This window comes from Passer montanus, unplaced genomic scaffold (genome assembly GCF_014805655.1).
Source record: "Passer montanus isolate IOZ18808 unplaced genomic scaffold, ASM1480565v1 scaffold7, whole genome shotgun sequence".
Lineage (NCBI taxonomy): Eukaryota > Metazoa > Chordata > Aves > Passeriformes > Passeridae > Passer > Passer montanus.
Genome location: NW_024372147.1, coordinates 8357777 through 8377359, shown reverse-complemented (window position 1 = coordinate 8377359; position 19583 = coordinate 8357777). Strand labels below are relative to the sequence as shown.

The 19583-nt window shown below is 41.0% G+C and overlaps 1 protein-coding gene across 3 annotated transcripts; it reads left to right on the top strand.

The window, feature by feature from the left end:
• Positions 1–497: 497 nt before the first annotated feature.
• Positions 498–19583, top strand: SNAPC3 (small nuclear RNA activating complex polypeptide 3). 3 transcript variants are annotated; one of them, XR_005629921.1, is made up of 10 exons: positions 498–752; positions 6825–6902; positions 8105–8189; positions 10141–10245; positions 10761–10910; positions 14348–14430; positions 15661–15825; positions 16846–16953; positions 17662–17830; positions 18695–18829. XR_005629921.1 is itself a non-coding variant. In XM_039729857.1 (9 exons), exons 1-9 carry the CDS (start codon positions 532–534, stop codon positions 18840–18842), a joined length of 1143 nt encoding a protein of 380 aa, XP_039585791.1. In that variant the 5' UTR covers positions 499–531; the 3' UTR covers positions 18843–19583. The 3 variants fall into 3 exon arrangements, 2 of the variants coding, with proteins under 2 accessions (XP_039585791.1, XP_039585792.1); XM_039729857.1 differs by lacking the exon at positions 17662–17830 and having other exon boundaries at positions 499–752; positions 18695–19583; XM_039729858.1 differs by lacking the exons at positions 6825–6902; positions 17662–17830 and having other exon boundaries at positions 499–752; positions 18695–19583.

Genomic DNA, 19583 nt, shown 5'->3' with positions numbered 1-19583 from the left:
TACTATTTTTATAACCATTTTATTACTATTAAACTTTTAAAATTTTAAAAACAAGCGATTGGCGTTTTTCACATCTTCCTTAACAGGTTGTGCTCATGTCAGCTTTGTCACACTACTTCAGTGGGGAATTGTCATACGGATGGCACATATATATCCTTTTTAAGTGTTGGTATGAGCAGTGCTGGGTGAAAGGTTATGTATTTCATTAGCCTTTTTCATTGTGCCAAGACATTAAGTTTGCACTTAGGGAGGAGAATAAGCATATTAAAGGAGCTTGTAGCCAGGTGGGGATCTTTTTTCCCGGATAACAAGTGGCAGAATGAGAGGACAGTCTTAAGCTGTGCCAGTATTTTGTTTTGTTCGGGCTTTTTTGCTTGGTTGGTGTGGGTTTTGGCTTTTTTTCTCTCGGGAACTGCTTTCTGGCTAGCGAGCGCAGCGCGCTCTTTCCGCCGGGCGCCGCCGCAGCCGCCCTCCCGGTCACGCGCCGCTCCGCTCCCGCCGTGACGCGCCCGGGGGCGGGCCCGCGCGGCCATGGCGGCGGCCCTGCCGGAGCCGGCCGTGCCGGACTACGAGTCGGCCGAGCTCTACACCCGCTCCTTCCGCGTGGGCGGCCTGGGCCTCGGCTGGCGGCGGCTGCTGGGGCCGCCCGACCTCTCGCTGGCGGCGGAGGAGGAGGCGGACGCGGACGCGGAGGCGGCGGCGGCGCTGGGCTGCGCGCCGGGCACGGCGGCCGAGCTGCGCGCCGTCTGCAGGTGGGGAAGCGCGGCTCTCTGCAGGCCGGGTTTGCGGCTCCGGTGCGGGGGGGATGCCGGGGCCTCGCTCGGCGCTGGGGCGGGGAGGTGGCTGGTTTCCTCGGCAGAGGCGGAAGGTGTTAGGTCAAAACCGCTTCAGAGCAGCCTTTTCCGGGCCTGTGGCGCGCGTTTGTTTATATTTCCTGAGTAAATACAACGTAATACGCTGTCACGGGGTTGGAATGGACCTAAAAGTCATATAGCCCTATGCCATGTCCAGGGACACATCCCACTAGATCAAATAGTTTAGAGCTCCATCCAGCCTGGCCTTGAGCATCGCCAGACTTCCAGCATCCACAAGTTCTCTGGACAGCCTTTTCCAGTGCCTCATCACTCTCACAGTAAAGAATTTCTTCCTAATTCCCAATCTAAATTTGCCCCTTTCTCATTTGTACTGAATACTCCTCCTGTGGTACAGTTCCTTATGAAGAGTTGGTCACCAAAATCTCTGCAGCCAAAAACGCCTTGAAAGCAAACAGTTTTTGTAGTAGGGTAGTGCTCCAGTTGTGGAAACCTTGTTACATCCGTGAATTTGAACAAACAGTTTGGCGCTTAAAGTTACATGGGTAAACATTTAGCAACAGGGTACTGGTTAAGTACTTAAAGGTACCTGAACGTGTTAACGGTTTTAGGAGATAGCACTTGTACAGTGAAACATATACCTTATATGAAGAAATAAGCCAGGCATCTGTTTTTATTAACAAAGAATCATAAAATCACAGAATGCATTGGAAGGGACTTTAAAGATCATCTTGTTCCAATCCCTCTGCCATGGGCAGGAACACCTTTCACTAGAGCAGGTTGCTCAAAGCCCCATCCAGCCTGGCCTTGAACACTGCCAGGAGTGGGCATCCACAGCTTCTCTGGGCAACCTGTTCCAGTGCCTCAACACCCTCACAGCAGAGAACTTCTTTCTAATACTAATCTAAGCCTACACTCTTTTAGTTTGAATCCCTTAAAAACATGATTCAGAGTAGTTCAGATGGGTGGCTGGATGCAGTACCTGTTGAGTATCTCTTGGTCCCTAGCCTCCACTGACTTGTTTTTCTCAGGGCTGGTGCTGAAGTCAGGGGTATGTAAATGCTTTGTGGGTGTTGAAGCAGCAGCAAATCTAACATGCTATGGCTGCAAGGCTTTCAGGTCACATGGATAGTGAGAATTGTCCTTCACCTGTAGAAAAGGCCTGATTTCAGGGAGTAAATCCTGTAGAAAGCATCACAGTTATTAATTTACCTGTAGTCTGTCAGTAAGGAAGGCATGCCAGAGTTCTGATCCTATATTTATAACTTTGTGCTTCACCTGTCACAGTTCTAGTGACCAGCATAAATTTTTACCATTACTATACTTAGTAAAAATAGAGGACGATGTTGGTTTAAAGAAAAAAAAGTATTTTGGTGTGGCAGAAACTGTGACAATTACTATGTAAGCTCTTCCAGTCTAGATGGTCCCTGATTGCTCCTGTGCAGTGCCTTGTTCTCTGTGGCAACACTGTTGCCTGAACCTGCTTGTTGCAGTTTTTATTTGAATTCCAATGAGTTTTTCCTGTGGTTTCTTTATTTTTCCCCACATGCCTTCTGCTTTTTTCTTCTGTTCTGCTTTTTTCAGTTTACACCTGCTACATTTCACTTGCTGTCTGCCTTTGCAGGTGTTACAGAACCGTGCTGTCTGCTCGAGGCTGAGTGTACTGAGAGCAGTGGTCGTTTGGGAAAAAGGACTGGTGATCTATGAATGGGAGAGAGCTGATAATCTGGCAGCCTTTTGGCTTTGCAGGAGAATGCAGCTAAACCTGCACATCCTGGTGTGACCTTTCCCCTCTTCAGACTGGAAATCCCAATCCGTAATCTCCATGTGCTTTTTCTTTTAAATTAAATAGCCCTAGTTTTTTGAGCGTCTCATTAACGCTTGCCAACCTCAAATCGATGCCTCTGATCACTTTCACTCACCTGCTCTGAACTGCTCATACTCCTGTCTTGAGGAGAGATGAGAACACTGGGCTACACCAAGATTTGTTCTATGATATCCTGGGATCACATTTATTACTGGTGTAAATATAGTTTTGTAAGTGATGAAATGAACACATAATGGATGTAAACACAGATTTTTCTGACTCTACTTCTAAGGAAACTTCTGACAAATTAACAGGTTTTCTTTGGGTAGAAAAGAGATAGGAAGATGTGGATACTCCTGCATCTATTTTTAATAGTTGGATTAAAATAATCTTTCATGGATTCAGGAAGAAGTTTTTCAGTATCCATCATTAAGTCTTTTTACAGTAGTGACATTGTGTACATTTAAGTACTCCTGACAGTACAGTCTTCTGCTGAGGAGAAATGGTATCATTGCTATCAATATCATTGTTTAGTATCATGGTATCAATAGTTCAAATGCTATTTAACTCTTTAAGTACCCCAGTGCAATGTGGTAATTGTAGGGGTTTTGTTGGTTGGTTGGTGGTGGCTTTTTTTGGTTTTTTTTGGGTTGGTTTGTTTGTTTGGTTGGGGTTTTTTTGTTGTTTTGGTTTTTGGCTTTTTTTTTTTTTAATTTATTTTTTGTTTGTTTTGATTTGTTGGTTTTTTTGTTTTTTTAATTTGTTGGTTCATTTTGCTGTTTTGTATTATTATTATTAATAATAATAATAATAATAGTAATAAAATTATATTTTCTTCCTATAATGCATTCCTGCAGAAAGAATGCAGGAAAAAAAATTGTGTTTTCCCTCACTCACATTTGACTCTGTAAGAATGCCTTATATATTGCTCAAGTGGTATGCTGATAGTCATTGTAGAGATCGCTCATGTTTTCATCAGATCTTAAACAGGTGTAAAATTGTGTCTTAATCTGGAAGATTTAAGATTCTCTTAAATAACCAAGGTGTCAAAAGAGTGAAATTCTAGGTTTTGTTCAAATGCCTCAGGAGTTTGTGAGCAAAGTTTACCTTGTTATTTGTGATTGGTGCTTGAGTGACTGAATGTTGGAGATGCTGAGTTTATGTTATTCTCTTTTGTCTTCTGTGGGATGTGTTTGTTGCGTGTATAGGGCAGGCTAAGCCTCAAACCTCACTGTGGGTTTTAGGTGGGTCAGGAGAGGTGAGGCTTGCAGGTACCTCATTCAACTTCAGCTCTAATTTACCCTCTTGTTTTATTAGAAGGGGTAGTTCTAAATATCTCTTGGGATGTGTTGTAAAGCTGCATTAAGCTAGCATTAACGTCTTAACGTATTAGTATTTAGTGTCTTGTGGCATTACTGTCTCAAAGGTGATGAAAGTACTACCTTTAAAATATGTGCAATATAAAGAGTAATATGAAGGCTGTAACTGCTTATTATAAAGTATCAGACCAAACACTAAAATATCTTTGAATTTCTAAAAGAGAGAACTCATTGTGCGCTAGAATATCTGGGAAAAGTAAAGTCACAGACTTTGAAGACTTCGTTGATAGTCTGCTTCCAAGCCTACATTTCTAGAAAGTTCTCTTTGGCCTTTTTATTTCTGATCACCTACAAACATATTTGTAGGGGACATAAATTTATATGACACTTGGCATTTGTCGTTTTTCAAGAGACACTTTCAACTATTGTTCCTCATTACTGTTCTGCACTTCACCTTGGTTTCCATTAAACAGCATGGGCAGTGTTTTCCCCTCTCTGTAACTCTGTGCACTGAGTGAATTTGTCATGCATGCAGGGAATAGTCTCTGTGGGGACACAGTAGGATCCCAAGCTTGTGGCAGTCCGGAGTGAGGTGTCCTAGTGAAAACTCTGTATTGCACACGCTTCCATGTCTTAGGTATCTGACACTGACTTAGCCTTAATTTCTGAAGGGATCAGTGTATAATTCCTGTTTGTAAAGCCTGGCTTCCTCAGGACAATGGCACACGTATTGCCTACCTGGTTCCACTGGCAGCAGTGGAGTTAGGCAGGGGGAGCTCCAGCATGGCCTGTGTGTAAGGCCACACAGCAAAGCCTTTCCAGACTTCAGTGCATGTGATACGGTGACATATGTAATTAACTATTAGACAGATTCTTAGTACTAAAAAAGGTGCTCTGCTTTTCCTTTAGAGACTGAGGGTTTCTGACTTTTCAGGAGTGAGAAGTGGCAGTACCAGTGCTTGTAAGGTTCCATGGAATTTGTCAGGGGTTCAATATCAGTATCCCTTTATGCTAGCTACCTTCCAGTCCTCACAGGAAAAAGAGGAAGCAGTTTTAATGTCAGTCATTTTACATGGTGTCTCTTTGTAGCAGCTTTTCCAAGGATATTATTTTTTTTCCCTGAAACAGGCAATTAATGGTCATGGTGTGGATAGCACAGCCAGAGATCCCACTTGTTAGTAAGTTCTGACATATTGTTGGCGGGTTCTGGCACAGAAGGGAAATGGGAAAATGTCACCTTTGATGCAAGTGAAACTTCACAATGGTAGGTAACAAACATTTGCAGATCCTGCATATAATTCCTGTGATGTTTAAAGAACTGAATACAAAGTGATTTCCTCAAAAAGGTATATTTATATGAATATTATACATATTCAAGTGACTTGGGCTCTTTGGTGTATAGGATCATTGATCCATGTGCCAGGAGACTTTGGATAAATAATTTGGTTATGTTGTCAGTTTTACAGAAAGGGTCAGTTGTGAGTTGATTTGTCTGTCAGGGGATATCCTTTACTTGATTATGTGGGTTGCTCATAATACAACACTGGAGAACAGCCCCATCTAAAAGGTTGAACTGTGTTTTCCAAAATGCTGTTCTCCATCTTTCTGTTAGTTAGATTACTATTTCTCAGCTGTGTTTCAGTCTACATTTGACGCAGGATTAACTTGGTTGTCTCTGCCTCCACTTCCTCAAGTGGGAATCTAAGGATAAGGTCCATTCTGTTTCCAGGAGGTTGTGGCTCATTACTGCAAAGTTCCTTTTAAAATGGTGCTTCTGAAAGAATCCCATTTTCTCAGTAACTTTAAAAAAAATATTTTCTGTTTGAGATGAAAACTGTGAAACAGAAAGTTTAAAACTTTGTATGTTGCTGAATGGTAAGTACCTAAACAGTAGTAAATTTATATTACTGTCAATACCGAATGACTTTATTGGCTCATGAGAACAAAACCATCTGTCCAAAATTTTGTCTCTGACTTTTGCTTATTGTCAGCTGGTAACAGCTGACTTCAGGTTTCTATTTCTCAACTACTTTGTATTCCTATGCAGTTCCACTCCGAAGGGTTATTCATTACTGTAGTGATATTATTGCCGACATGGGGAATGTTATAAGATTATAATGAAAAAGAATATAATGAAACCGTAAATGTTTTTGAGGCTAAATGGTACGGTCTGAAAGGTTTTCCTGGACTTCACCAGTGGTAGTTTTGTGCCATAAAGAGATGGGTTTGCACAAGAGTTTGCTGGGATTCAAACTGCATATGGACTTAGGCACTCGAGTAATCCATGTCTTTGTATAGTCTGCAAAAGAGGAGAGACAAAAGCAATCAAGTCTGATTCAAAGCAGTTCTCTGTTTTAATTATTTTTTCCCCTCAGACTGTTTTTAAGCTGGATAAAATTCTATTGTGATGAATCCAAAATGCTTCTGGGAAGGACTGCAGAGGAGGGGATGTGCATATGATGATTCCTCTGAATCTGGTGTGCTGCAGTGCACAACCTGATATGGGAACTCATCAATGGGACCAGGTGGTGAAACCACCTCCGAGTTCCTGCCTCTCAGACTTCTACACAGACTGAGAGAAATCACTGCCATGTCCAAAGAGGACAGCTCTAGATTTAGATTAGATATCTGGTAGAAATTGTTTACTGTGTAGAGTGGTGAGACACTGGAACACGTTGCCCAGAGAATTTGTGGATGCTCCATTCCTGGAACTGTCCAAGACCAGGTTGGATGTGCCCCTGAGCAACCTGGTCCAGTGAAAGCTGGCCCTGCCAATGCTGCTGGGGGCAATGGAACAAGATAATCTTTTAAGGTCCCTTCCAACCCAAACTGTTTTATGATTCTGTGATTCTATCTGTTTTTGTTTTTTTTTTATTATTATTCTAGCATTGATATGTTAATGTCTTCTGAAAAAGAAGAGCGCCCAGATGTTATTCCTGAAGATAGCAGTCTGCTCACTCTTCGGTATGCTGTTACAGTGCTCTCACAGTACCCTTATGTGGAGTGGGGTGGAAAACTGCCATGGAAGTATGGCTGTATGCTTGTTCCTTTCACAGGCAATGCTTTCTGTAGCACCGTACAAAAATACCGTAAGGGCAGAAACACCAGCTTATGATGGCATCATTGGGATGAGTCTTCTGAGTGTTGCTTAGGAACTTTTTTATTAAGATATACAGAATATGTCTTCTTTCTTATTGGAAAAAGATTTCTGCACATAGGTGCTTCTGAATTAGTGCCTGAGTTTGGAGTGTGCAGGGCCTTCTGATAGTCGTGTGTGTGAGGTTCCTGCAAAGAAACCTATCTCGTATCTCTAGTAACTCTCAGTCACGCACTAAGAGCCAGACTGTAAGAACTGATGCTGTATCCAGTATTTTGTTGAGTTTTGTTTTGTTCAAGGAATTTATTGGTAACAGCTGGTACATTTCAGAGGATAACCAAAATATATGCAGTTTCTATCAGCTGGCAAACTTGGCCAGTTCAGGCCTTTGCTGTACTTTACATAGCACTAATGTAAATAAATGTGTTTAGAACTGTGATCAGTATTAAGCCTGCTTGTTACTGAAAACCCTTATGGAGGTCTGGAGGATAAGTAAACTTGTCCTGGATGTTAAGGATTGGGTGTTCATGCAGTGGTTAAATATTGTATTTTAGTCAGTATTCTACTTATGGTACTCTTTCTTCTACAACTGATAATGAAGGCTTGTTTTTTGGTTTTCTAAAGTGTCTGTGCTGTGGGGCTGAGAAGGAATATTTGTGGGTTGTTTCATTCCTTGTGTTTTGCTTGAACTTGAATTATTTTTTTTTTTAAGCAGAAGGAATTGTTGAAACAGTTTCTTTAAAAGTCACAAAGTGTTTTGTCCTAGGACAACCTCTTCAAACATTTTGCTGGCTTTTATTGTGAGTGTAAAATTGCTCACAAACAACCTGTCATTTGCACATGAAGGGGAAAAGACCCACAAGCTGAAATCCATGAGCTGGCCTGTGCACTCTCAGTTTTTATGAGAGTCAGGAGATGAGTATTTTAAGTTAGTCTGTCTCACTAAGACAGGAATCCTGCTCTTTGAAAGCTGCTCTGTAGTAGCTTGTGTCATTTAAAAATATGAAATTCTTGAAATTCTACATGGAAATTGTTGAATTAACTTTTGTCTTGTGTTCCTGCCCCTCAGAATTAGGAAGAAGGCCTTAGAGAGGAGAGAAGAAACAATTATTGTGGATCGGGCTTGCAGACAAGAAACTCTTACCTATGAGATGGTAAATTGCCTGTCATCTTATAGGTTCTCAAGACAGCCAAAATCCAACTTCTGGTTGCTTTTATTCACCGCTATGAAATGCACACTGTAAATGTTTTCAGATACAAGTTTGCTGGTAATGATTAAAGACATTTTATAGAAAGATAGGACAGGAAATCTGCTCTTTACTAACTGTTAGTACTGGATGTAGTTAAGGAGGAACTCCATCTCGTTACCACTGTATGACTGATTTTTTAAAGTGCTGTGAACTTAGAGCTAGGCATAGAGCTAGACAAAATGTGTAATGGTTTTGCTCCTGGAGTCCAGTGTGGGAAACGAAGCTTCAATGTGTGAATGATTGTGAGCTAGTTTCAGTAGGGCTGAGAGAAGAAAACAGTAGAAGTACAGTGGTGGTAAATTCTTAATTCTGAGCTTTGCAAACCAAGTTTTCAGCCATTCTAAACTGCCAGGAACCTAGAGGGTAGTCAGCCCTTGAAAAGCCTTATTGGAATTTTTTAACTGTGCTTAATAAGTTTGGGTTTTTTTAATGATTTTTTCTTAACCATTGAAGCCCTAAACAGCAAAACCTCATTTCATAAATGTTCATAGAACCATTAAGGTTAAAAGACCTTTAGGATCGTTGAGCCCAACCATTACCTTAACACTGCCAGATCCACCACTAAACCGTGTCCCTAAGCACCACATATACATTCTTTGAACTCTTGCAGGGACACTGAAGTGCTGAAGTCCATGGCTTTAGCAAGCCATGAACTGCTGTATAAATTAGGGACAGAAGTGTAGCAAGGAAAGAACCTCATGTGACCATTACACTTGTTTTTCCCCTTGAGGTTTCTTGCTCTGTTATCAGTTATGTTTCAGTTGTTCAGAGATCCGTGCACATTATGTAAACAACATGATGCAACTACTCTTCTGGGCTCTTAGTCTGGGGAATATTTGAGAAAATATTACCAACAGAAACCTTCATAAAGGGTTTCAATGAATACTGCTGTATGCATTGAAAGAATGAGCACATGGTCATTTATTGCATTCTTTAATATGTGTCAGAGCTGTGATTCTGTGGTTGGAGCCACGATGCCTTTGTACAGGAGGAGAGCAATAAGAAACATAAGAGTTCGGAAGGTGTCACATGAAGAAGGCAGATGCGAGGCAGAGAGCACAAGTATCTCTGAGTCTCACAGGAGTATCCGTTCCTGTTACTAAATCTGAGGAATACTCCGTGGTGGTGGGAGGTATTTGTGCAGGAACACACTCTTGATTTGTTGGAAGGAAAGAGCCACAGAAAAGTACCTTCCCTCATTTTCACAGCTGGGCTGTGTCTTAAACACAAAACAGGATGAAAATGTAGGGATCATTTACTTCTTTTCTAAAACACAGTACTGTGGCAAGGGCAGTGCTGGGTTTTGGGTTCCGACTTGGGAGAAATTGTGGCCTCCAGCTATGTCTAGCTTCCCTAATAAGAAGAAGTGTTGCACTGACTGTAATTTTCATATATTTAGTTCTGTGTATATTTTCTAGATTAGTGTTTCCTATATTAAGGGTTGCAATCCCCCTTTACATATGAAAGCATTCAAAGAGCGTTTCAAAGCATTAAGTGGTGAAAGTTGGTAGCAGCTGGGTTCCATGGGGGCAGAATGACAGCAGCCTCTAATTCCTTTATGTGGGGCCTCTCAATAGCCGAGGAGCAGCCAGCTGTCTTGCATCAAAGCTGAGAAATGAAGTAACATGCTTGTAGTCAGTAATTGGAGCAGTTTCTCACCTTTCCACCTTGGAGAAAGTAGGCTGTTTTCAATTCAGAAGGCTATAGGTCAAAAATAAATTAGCGTATCTCAGCATTTCTCAGACTGTTGCCCAGTGTTTATTATTTGTGTGTGTTGCCCAGTGTTTATTATTTGTGTGTGTGTACATGGTTGCCATTATAACGTAGATGTGTGTGTGTGTGTATGTTTTCCCAGGAATCACATGCAATTGGAAAGAGGCCAGACAATCCAACAGATCTAATTGAGGAGGGTGAACTACTTTTAACTCTGAACATCTTTTATCCTGTTATATTTCAGAAGGTTGGTATGAAATTCTCTGGGTTGTATTCTGATTCTTTCCTATTCAGGTAATATCTTGCCCTCCCAAGCAGTTAAAATCAGTGAGTCTACTGATGACATGTCGTAAAGTCTTCAACTCTAATAAATTCTTAGGGCTTTTTCAGAATCTGGCTTTCATTCTGTTAGTGGTTTACATAACAAAACTTTACAACAATGATTGTGCAGTAGTTAATTTACTTTACAGAAAGCTTAAAACCTGAAAATAAATACATGAAAACTAAAGTACTTGTTATTGATTTGGGATAAGTGAGCTCAGACTTTCTGTCTTTTCTGCACTTTCTGATGGAGAACGTAACATTTGAGTTCCTGAATAAAACTATTAAATATCAGTCTTAGGAGTGGCTGTGGCAAGATGCTGTTCAGAGAAGTGATATGGCAGATGCTGCCAGTAATGACCTTAAGCTGTCAAATGAAGAGCAGTTCTGATGCTGACAAGTTATAATTTATCTGGAGTTTGTATTCTGTGTTCTTTGTAGCATAAAGATCACAAACCCTACCAAACAGTCCTTGTACTGGGCAGCCAGAAACTCACTGAGCTGAGAGACTCGATTTCGTGCGTCAGTGACCTCCAGATAGGTGGTGAGTTCAGCAGTCAGCCAGATCAAGCACCAGAGCACATCAGCAAGGTAAAGCTTTCTATGTTGAACCCTCTACATGTATAGCAGTCTTGAATACAAGAAGGGAGGCAGAGTTTTGTTTTGTTGTTTTTTCTTCAGCACTAAATTCAGCTGCATTGGTTCTGCCTGTTGGTTGCACTGCAAGTAAATACTTCATAGTGGCATTACCAAGGTGATCTGTTTTGTTCAATATCAAGAAAAACATCATCATTGCTACTGCTAGGAAACAGAAACACAAGCAGTAAGGTTTGTATAGATATTAGTTCCTGTGAACTAATTTTATGTTTAGCTGTATTCTGAAACGCAGATAGTGTAATCCCACTAATAATAGTAAGCTATACCATCCCACTGTGCTTTGTGGTTTGCAACTGGATGCTAATCAAATGTAGGGATGAGGATTATTCTTCTCTCCCAAAGTTGCTATGTATTCTCTGGATATGAGCAAAACAAGTCACGTAGTTGAAAATACTGAAATGGAATAATTTTGGTTATACATTGTATGACAATAACAATATATCATAGAATGGTTGACATTGAAAGGGACTTGTAGAGGCATCTGGTCTGCTCCCTCTGTACAAGCAAGGCCACCTGCAGCTGGTTGTCCATGACCATATCCCAGTGTTTTTTGTGTATCTCCAAGCATGGAGGTTGCAAAGCCTCCTTGGACAACCTCTGTCAGTGTTCAGCCGCCTGTGTCAGTAAAGTGTTTCTTGAGGTTTAGGGGGAGCTGCATGTGTTTCAGTTTGTGCTTGTCCTGTCATTGCTAAAATGAGCCTGGCTCCATCCTCTTTGCACCCTCCTTAGAGGTATTGTGTATGTTAATGAGATTCCCCTACCTGAGCTTTCTCTTCGGGATTCTGACTCACAGCCCTCTCAGCCACTGCTTTTAGGAGAGATGATGCAGTCCCTTCATCTTCACAGCCCCTACGGGACTATTTCTCCAGTACATCCATGTCTCTCTTATACTGAGCAGCCAAGAACTAAGAGAGGCCTTTAGGTATGGCCTCACTAGTGCTGAGGAGAATTGAAGGATTGCCTCCCTTGACCTGCTGGTGGTATTTTATGTAATGCAGCATGAGATCCCATCTGCTCCGCTGGCTGTCTTTGCTGCAAGGACACAATTGGCTCATGTTCAATTTGGGATGTACCAGGATCCCTGAGTCCCTTTTGCCTAGCTGCTCTCCAGCTGAGTGGCCCTCAGCATACAGCGGAGCATCAGCTTGTTTATCCCCAGGGGCAGGACCTTGCACTTCTTGCTCAACCACACCAAGTTCTTGTGGCCCATTTCTCTGGGCCAGATCTCTCTGGCTGACAACAGGATCAACTGGTGTATCTGCACTCCTTCCAGTTTTGTGTCAGCAGCACAGAGGGTAACGGTGACAGAAGTGAATCAAAGAGACTGAATGTAAAACACATTCCTAGTACTGTGTCTTCATGCAGGTCATCTGAGAAGTCCTGTCTTTGGAAAAGCAGTGTCTGCTTTTCCTGTGTTTTGGCAGCCTAGAGTTAATAGCTCAAAGAGGCCTCTGGGCACAAATGAGCATCCCCAGACTGGTCTGATGATGGAGAGTGCCTGGTTGTCTATGGTTTTCCCATTTAGAATAAACAGGAATAATCTTTATTGAATCCTTGAAAGGTGGCTGAGGGAGAAGAGGGGTCTCCAGGAAGACATGATCACTCTCTACAACTATCTAGGGTGGAGGAGAGTGAGGAGGTTGTAGCCAGGTAAGGGTCATTTCTCCTGGGTAACAAGACAGGATGAGAGGAAATGGCTTCAAATTGCACCAGAAGAAGTTTAGATTGGATATTAGGAAACATTTCTTCACTGCAAGGGTGGTCAGACATTGGAGCAGGCTACTCAGGGAAGTGGTGGAATATCAGCCATCAAAGTATTCAAAAATATGTGGATGTGGCACTTGGGACATAGTTTAGTGGTAAACATGGCAGTGCTAGGTTAATGGTTAGACTTAATGATATCAGAGGTTTTTTACAGCCTTGATGATTCTACGATTTTATTCCAACCACTTCCTGAGGCCTCAGCATGCATGGTGGCTTTGGAAGACAAATGCTTTCACCATGAATGGCCCCTTCCTCTTTTCCTCCAGCTCTGATTGCTGAGTGCAGCATCATGTGACATGGGATGTCCTTTGGGTCAGTTTGAGTCAGTTGTCCCAGCTACATTCCCTCCCAGCCTCTCACCCTGCCCCAGCCCACTGGTTTTGGGGAGACTTGGAGAGACAGCCTTGAAGCTGTGCAAGCACTGCTCATCAGTAGCCAGAACACTAGTGTATTGTCAACTCCCCTTTGCCAAAAATGCAGAGCACGCACAGAGGCTTCTGTGAGGAAAGTTAACTCCTTACTACATTAACCCTCTGTGCATTTGATCAGAACACAAAGTACTTCTTACTGAAATGACAGAGAATTATTGAAATCTTGTCCCCTGCACATATGTATGTGCACATGCATACATGCACAGCTGCACATGAGAGCACTTCCTGATCACATTTGTATAAACAAGTCAGACAGGCGATTCTGGAAGTTCCAATCACCTCACTTCTAGGGTATCACAGGAAAATCTATCATCCTTCAAAATTCTTCCTTAATTACAAAGTTTGTCACATGTAGACAGTCCATTTGTAACATTCTCCCATCAATGATAGTTTGTGGCTCTCATACCAGCACTGGAAGAGACACCAGATGCCAAATCTGCTCCAGAAGCTGAGATAAACATTAACTTGCTGTCACTATGTTCTCTAAACCATATTTCCGAGTGCCACGTTCACCCAGCTTTTCAACATTCCCAGGGATGGTGATTTCACCACTTCCCTGAGCAGCTTATTCCAATGCCTGTCACCTGCTGATGGGAAGTAGGGAATAAATCACCTTTTATTTTTTGCTTTGCTTCTGTATGCAGCCTTTGCTTTTTCTCATTTAACTGCCTTTATCTGAACCATGAGCTTGCTTGCCGTTGTTTCCCCAGTCCTGCTAAGAGAGAGGAGTGAGAGAGCAGGTGGATGGGTATTTGGGTAACCACCCAAAGTAAACACACTGCATCTTGCTAATTTTTTAAAATACTGTTCTTTTATTAAATTCAGTTTAATACTGAGTTGCAATTACTGAGTTTGTGCAATGATGCCTATGTTCTTGTTCTGTGTTTTTGTAGAAGTCCATAACTTCTGTGATGGGGTCAGAAACAACAGCATTAAAGCAACCTGTAATGGCTTGAGAACAATCTCAGCAGAGTAGCTGCATACTTGGCAGTCATATGAGCCTAGTTTGTCACACCAGCATCTACAATCAGAGCAGAACTTTTCTTATAGACACCTGTAGAATGAGCTCTCTTAATATAATTTAGATATCTAATATGCTTGAATTTTTGACATGTTCTTGTTTAAGGTGCTTATTCTCTCATAACACTCATGGAGACTCCTCTCTCTGTCTCTCAGGATCTCTACAAATCTGCCTTCTTCTATTTTGAAGGAATCTTTTATAATGACAAAAGATACCCAGAGTGCAGAGATCTGAGCAGGTATGATATGATGTTGACTAAAGAAAACCTTGAGGAACATAAAATTTGTTTCATTTTGTTCATGACTTGTGGTGTTACAGATACTGGAATGTCTAGAGTATTAAGCTGGAATGGACTTTTTCTGTTGTTTTTCCATGATGAATTGGTTTTTACAGAGAAGTTTAATTTACTCGCTCTACTTGTTCCTTCAATTCGCTTCCCTTTTGAAAAGAGTATGAATCCATTTTCAAACTGCAAATGCTGTTTTGCTCTGTTGAGATGGGATTTTTCTATAAAGTGACAGGTGGCATTTTTTACTGGGTTTTTAAGTACCTTCCCTACTTGTAATGGCAATCAAAAGACTTGCCTATGAGGTAGAAGATGTGTCAGAAAGACAACAAGCTCAACTGTGTGGCAGTGGTTGTCCTACTCAGTCTTGAAAATATGCTGAATGCCTTAATTGTAAAGTCAACATGAGGTCTGTGTGACTGATCAGAAAAGAAATTTGATATTTTAAAGAGGCATGGTCTTGCTGATATACTAGTGAGATTTAGATCAAAATGTTTAAAATGGTTGGTGTGGAAGAGCTGACTCTGTTGGACCTTGTTGTTCTCCCACACTTTGTATGTGACTTCAGGGAAATTAATATTTTACTTCTTGTCTTTCTGTTTGTGAACAACAATGATCTTCACAGAAGGACTTGTCATAGCATACACAGCTTGTAGAGTTAGATGCCTTGTGTGTAGGAGTGTGCTGAAAAGGCAAAAAGGAATTTGCAGTAGCCAGTGCCCTTTCAGTGCTAAATTTTGGAAATGTAACTGCACTTGTTTCTCCTTGACAAAAACAAAATTTAAAAAAAGCAATTTTTAATACTTTAAAATGAAGTCATTGACCAAGAAGGCAAAATAGCCTGCTAGTAACTTGAATTATTTGACTACTTAAGAAGTATTGTGCTGTGAACAATCTGACCTAGATGGGTGCCATCAGAAGCATACACTGACTAAAAGTCCTCAGGAAGCTGCATGGTGAGGACTGAAAGGCAGATGTTCCACAAGAGCAGTGAACAGTTCTATGGTGTTGTAGTATTGCTGTGAAATCACCTTAAATTACTACCAAATGTTGTGATTTCCACTGTTTTGATTTCCATCATTTAACCATGTCTCAGTGAAGAATTTTGCATGTCCCCAAGGCATCTTTTTCTCTGTATTCACAGTTCATAGCTTTCTATGCTAATGGTCTTTCTGTTTTCAGAACAATTATAGAGTGGTCAGAATCTCATGACAGAGGCTATGCTAATCTTCAGTCTGTTAAGATGGAGGACTATGTATTTAATGATTTATCCCTCAAAATTGGCTTTCCATACCTTTACTGTCACCAAGGAAACTGTGAACACATCATTATAATCACAGATATAAGGTAAGTAACTATTCTTTGGGAGTCCTTGGGCAAATGAAAGTAAGCCTTCTCTGGACAAACTTCAGACATTAGATGCTGAATGTTTGTTAGACTAACTTATTTTCTTTAAGATGATTCTGCTGCCTTCTGCAGAGCTTAAATTTTTCTTCCGTATAGATGGGAGTATCTCTGAAAGAAGGAGAGTAATCTTCCTTGGTTTTTTCTTTTTAATTTGCGTACAAAGACTGCTTTGCAGTTAATGTGCTATGACTGCTGTGTAAAAAGAATGGCAACCACAGTGTCAAGATCTTTCTATGAGGAGCCAGTGTGTGGCAGATTTACATCCTGATTCTGGAACTCCAGGGAGTAGAATGCTCTAGGCTGTGGCTGGACTCAACTGAACAATTAGCTTGAACTTGAAGCTAAGGGGCAGGAACTGAAAAGATAATAGAGGAATGGAAATAGTAGGCTGAGATGGTTAAGCCAGGAAGAGAAGTGATGTGATAGTGACCGTGAGGTGGCAGCCACATCAACAGTAGAACCATTGTGTAGACTTTGCTGAATGCATAACTAGAGAGAGCACTCCTGTGGTTGTCTATAGTGGGTGACAGGTCATTTTCTGTTCCCAGGAGCCTAATGTATCCAAGTATTGATAATACCTGATGCTTTCCAAAAGGAGCATAATCCAGACAAAAGCATAGATGTTGCACATAAATGATCTGAGGATTTGCCTGACAATAGATTGTTGGTCTGTATAGAAGATAAAAGCTTTAAAAAGACCACAAAAAGGAGATGGTCTGAAGACTTCTACGTTACTGCACAAACTGAATTTACTTGTGACCATAAAATCCACAGATGATGCAACTAGCAGTCTATCTCCAGATCTTCATCTGTGTTAAGAAATGTTAAGCAGAAGTCTAATCAGAGTTTACATGGGAATTTAAATCGTACCCTATCTTCAGTGTCCATACTTATGTTCAGATAAATTTCAGTATGGCAACATCTTTATTGTATGTGTTGTATTTTTTTATTTCCCTCAAGGCTTATTCATCATGATGACTGTCTGGATAGGAATCTATATCCCTTGCTGGTCAAAAAACATTGGCTATGTACGAGAAAATGTTCTGTATGCAAGATGTATACAGCAAGGTATGCTACATTCTTGATGCTATTTTTGTCTTAGTTCTTTCTAGGTGCTGCTGCTAACTTTAAAAAATCAGTAAAAATCAAAGTTCTGTATGTATTTTGTAATAATAATAATCATCACTCTTCAAGCAGTTGATCTCTCTGTAACCAGGAAAAGGCTTCCTGCAAGTAGTGTTCATTTGGAATTGATTCAGGAGTTTCAAAAGAACTGAATGAGTAAGAGATTAATTATTTGGCTCATGTCCCTTTCCATAGCTAGAACTTGGCTATCTTGTCAATTACTTTTGAAAATCCTACTTTTGGGGGAAAATGCTGTGTTTTCCTCTTCTGCAAGATATGTGTTTCAAATTAAGTAACCAAAAATCATACAGTGCTTTTGTTTGGTATAGATCCTTCCAACTCTAATATAATAAAATCTAGAGATTTTTAAATTTAACTTGCCCCACAGGAAAGTCCTAACCTCTGCCTGAAGACTGCGTGCTCTGTGTGCAGCTGTTCTTGAATGAACTCTTTGTGATTTTCTGCCTTTAAAAGAGCAGAATATGAATTTGGTGCTCCTTATACACTTTAGTGATGTTAATTTAGACCTGAGACAGACTTTCAATAAACAGTAGAAATTTCACTAATGACTAGGCTAGGCTCCCTGATTTATAGATCTGAATTATTTATTTGCAAAAACTGTGGTTGCCTTTTTTTTTTTTTTTTCCTCAGGACAATTTATGCTCTTAGCCTCTGTTTGACACAGCAACTGTGTCTTCATTGTCTTACTTGTTTGGCCTTAGACTTCTCTGGAATCAAGCAAAGAGCCAATTCCCCTTGAGATGGGAGTCCATCCTTTTGTTCCTAGCAGAGCCCTGAGGATGCTTTCACAATATAATCTGTGAGGCATTTGGCCATAAGGGGAGGTGGAGCCCAAGGGTCAATATGGGGGAAAGATGGGATGGGGAGGGCATTATCAGAGGTGATGTAAATGCATTAAATTAAAACCAGGATTAAGCACTAAGCTTAAGTGGGGACATGCTAAACCAGAGACAGCAGAGCTGCTTTGGCTGGCTGTCCAGTGTGTTCTAATCTGTGCAGATAGCATCTGTAATCACCAGAGGCCTTCAGCTGTCGTGGCCTCTTGAGTGCTATCATAAATTAATTACTCAGTGAGATGGCAGGCCCTCCTTGTACATGTTCACTTGTGTTCATGTCAACTTCAGTGCTTGCTGGAGTGTGCTGCAATCCTCACCTTGTCTTGTCTGCATCATTTGGGTCCTGCTTTTAGATTCCTAAATGGTTTTGATTACTCAGAGGAGCTTGGGTTAGTACATGTCTGCTCCATTTCACAGTTTCTTGCATTAAGGGAAAAAAAGATTTTATCTTTTATGATTTAGATGTCCAAAGGGTGGGCAAAAGATTCCAGGTTGGTTGTGTGTGGGGTTTTTTTTGGGGTTTTTTTTGTTTGTTTGTTTTGTTTTTTTGGTTTTTTTTGAATGCACTGTACCAGCAACACAGGTTTGAGGAGTTTTTCAGGAAGTGCTGCTGGAGCTCCTGGGGTTGACATGGAATGGGTGTGGAGCTTGGAAATAAGCTGTATGCGTGGGATGGGAGGTACCAATATAGGTAGAACATTTTGTTTATAAAATTATTATATGTAAGACACTTGTTGCTGCCATCCCCAGTCCTGAGTACAATGCTGAGATGTTTGCTACAAGTGTGTTGCACTTCTAAGAAAACACTTGTGTTTTGTAACCTGCAGGTGGGTAACCAACAGAGACAGTCTGGCACCAGAGGATCCTTGTTTCTTCTGTGATGTTTGTTTTCGGATGCTCCATTATGATGCAGAAGGCAATAAACTGGGGGAGTTTCTTGCATATCCTTATGTTGATCCTGGGATTTTCAACTGAAACTGACATGTGCCAGCATTAATTCAGTGAATGACATTGTTGAATCTGTTGCTCTGACTGTTAAAACCACCGGACAGCTTGAGGTTTGAGCATACTGCTGGGTTTCAGGTTAGGCAAGTAATCCTTTCCCATGAGCTGGAAGGAGCCCTTTGCACTTAAAGACTATCTGGTGTGTTTTTCTGAGTAAGTAAGTATGATTTTACAGATAAGTTGGCATACAAAAATGTAATACACTTTTACAACATTCCAGTAGTTTGGATGCTATGGACTGTAAAATATGGATGTTTGAGAATACCTGGCAAAAGAAACCATGATTTTGAGAAGCTCTGTGCATCCAAGGCTGTGTAAACCTCTGTGGATAAGAACATGGTCTGTATATATCTTACCTTGAAAACTCTGGCAGTTGCCATAATTGAACAAGGATGGATGGCACTGAATTTGTCGGGAGGAGAACACTTTCTGAGAGAGAAGTTCAGAATGCTGGTTAAACTCTTTGGTCTTTCCTACAAATGAAAGCTTGCATCTGAAGGCTTTTGCTGTCCCTGGTTTCTGACTCTGATGACTGCTTCTGTAGAGAGGAAACTACATTTCACCATTACTGAATTGTAGCCTGCCTCATAAATAAATTTGCCAACGTTTACAGTGTATGCAGTGTTCATCGTGCACCTTTTTATTTAATATCATTATGTGATTGTAATGTAATGAGTTTTTAAAATTAAAATGTGGCAAATTTGTAGTTCC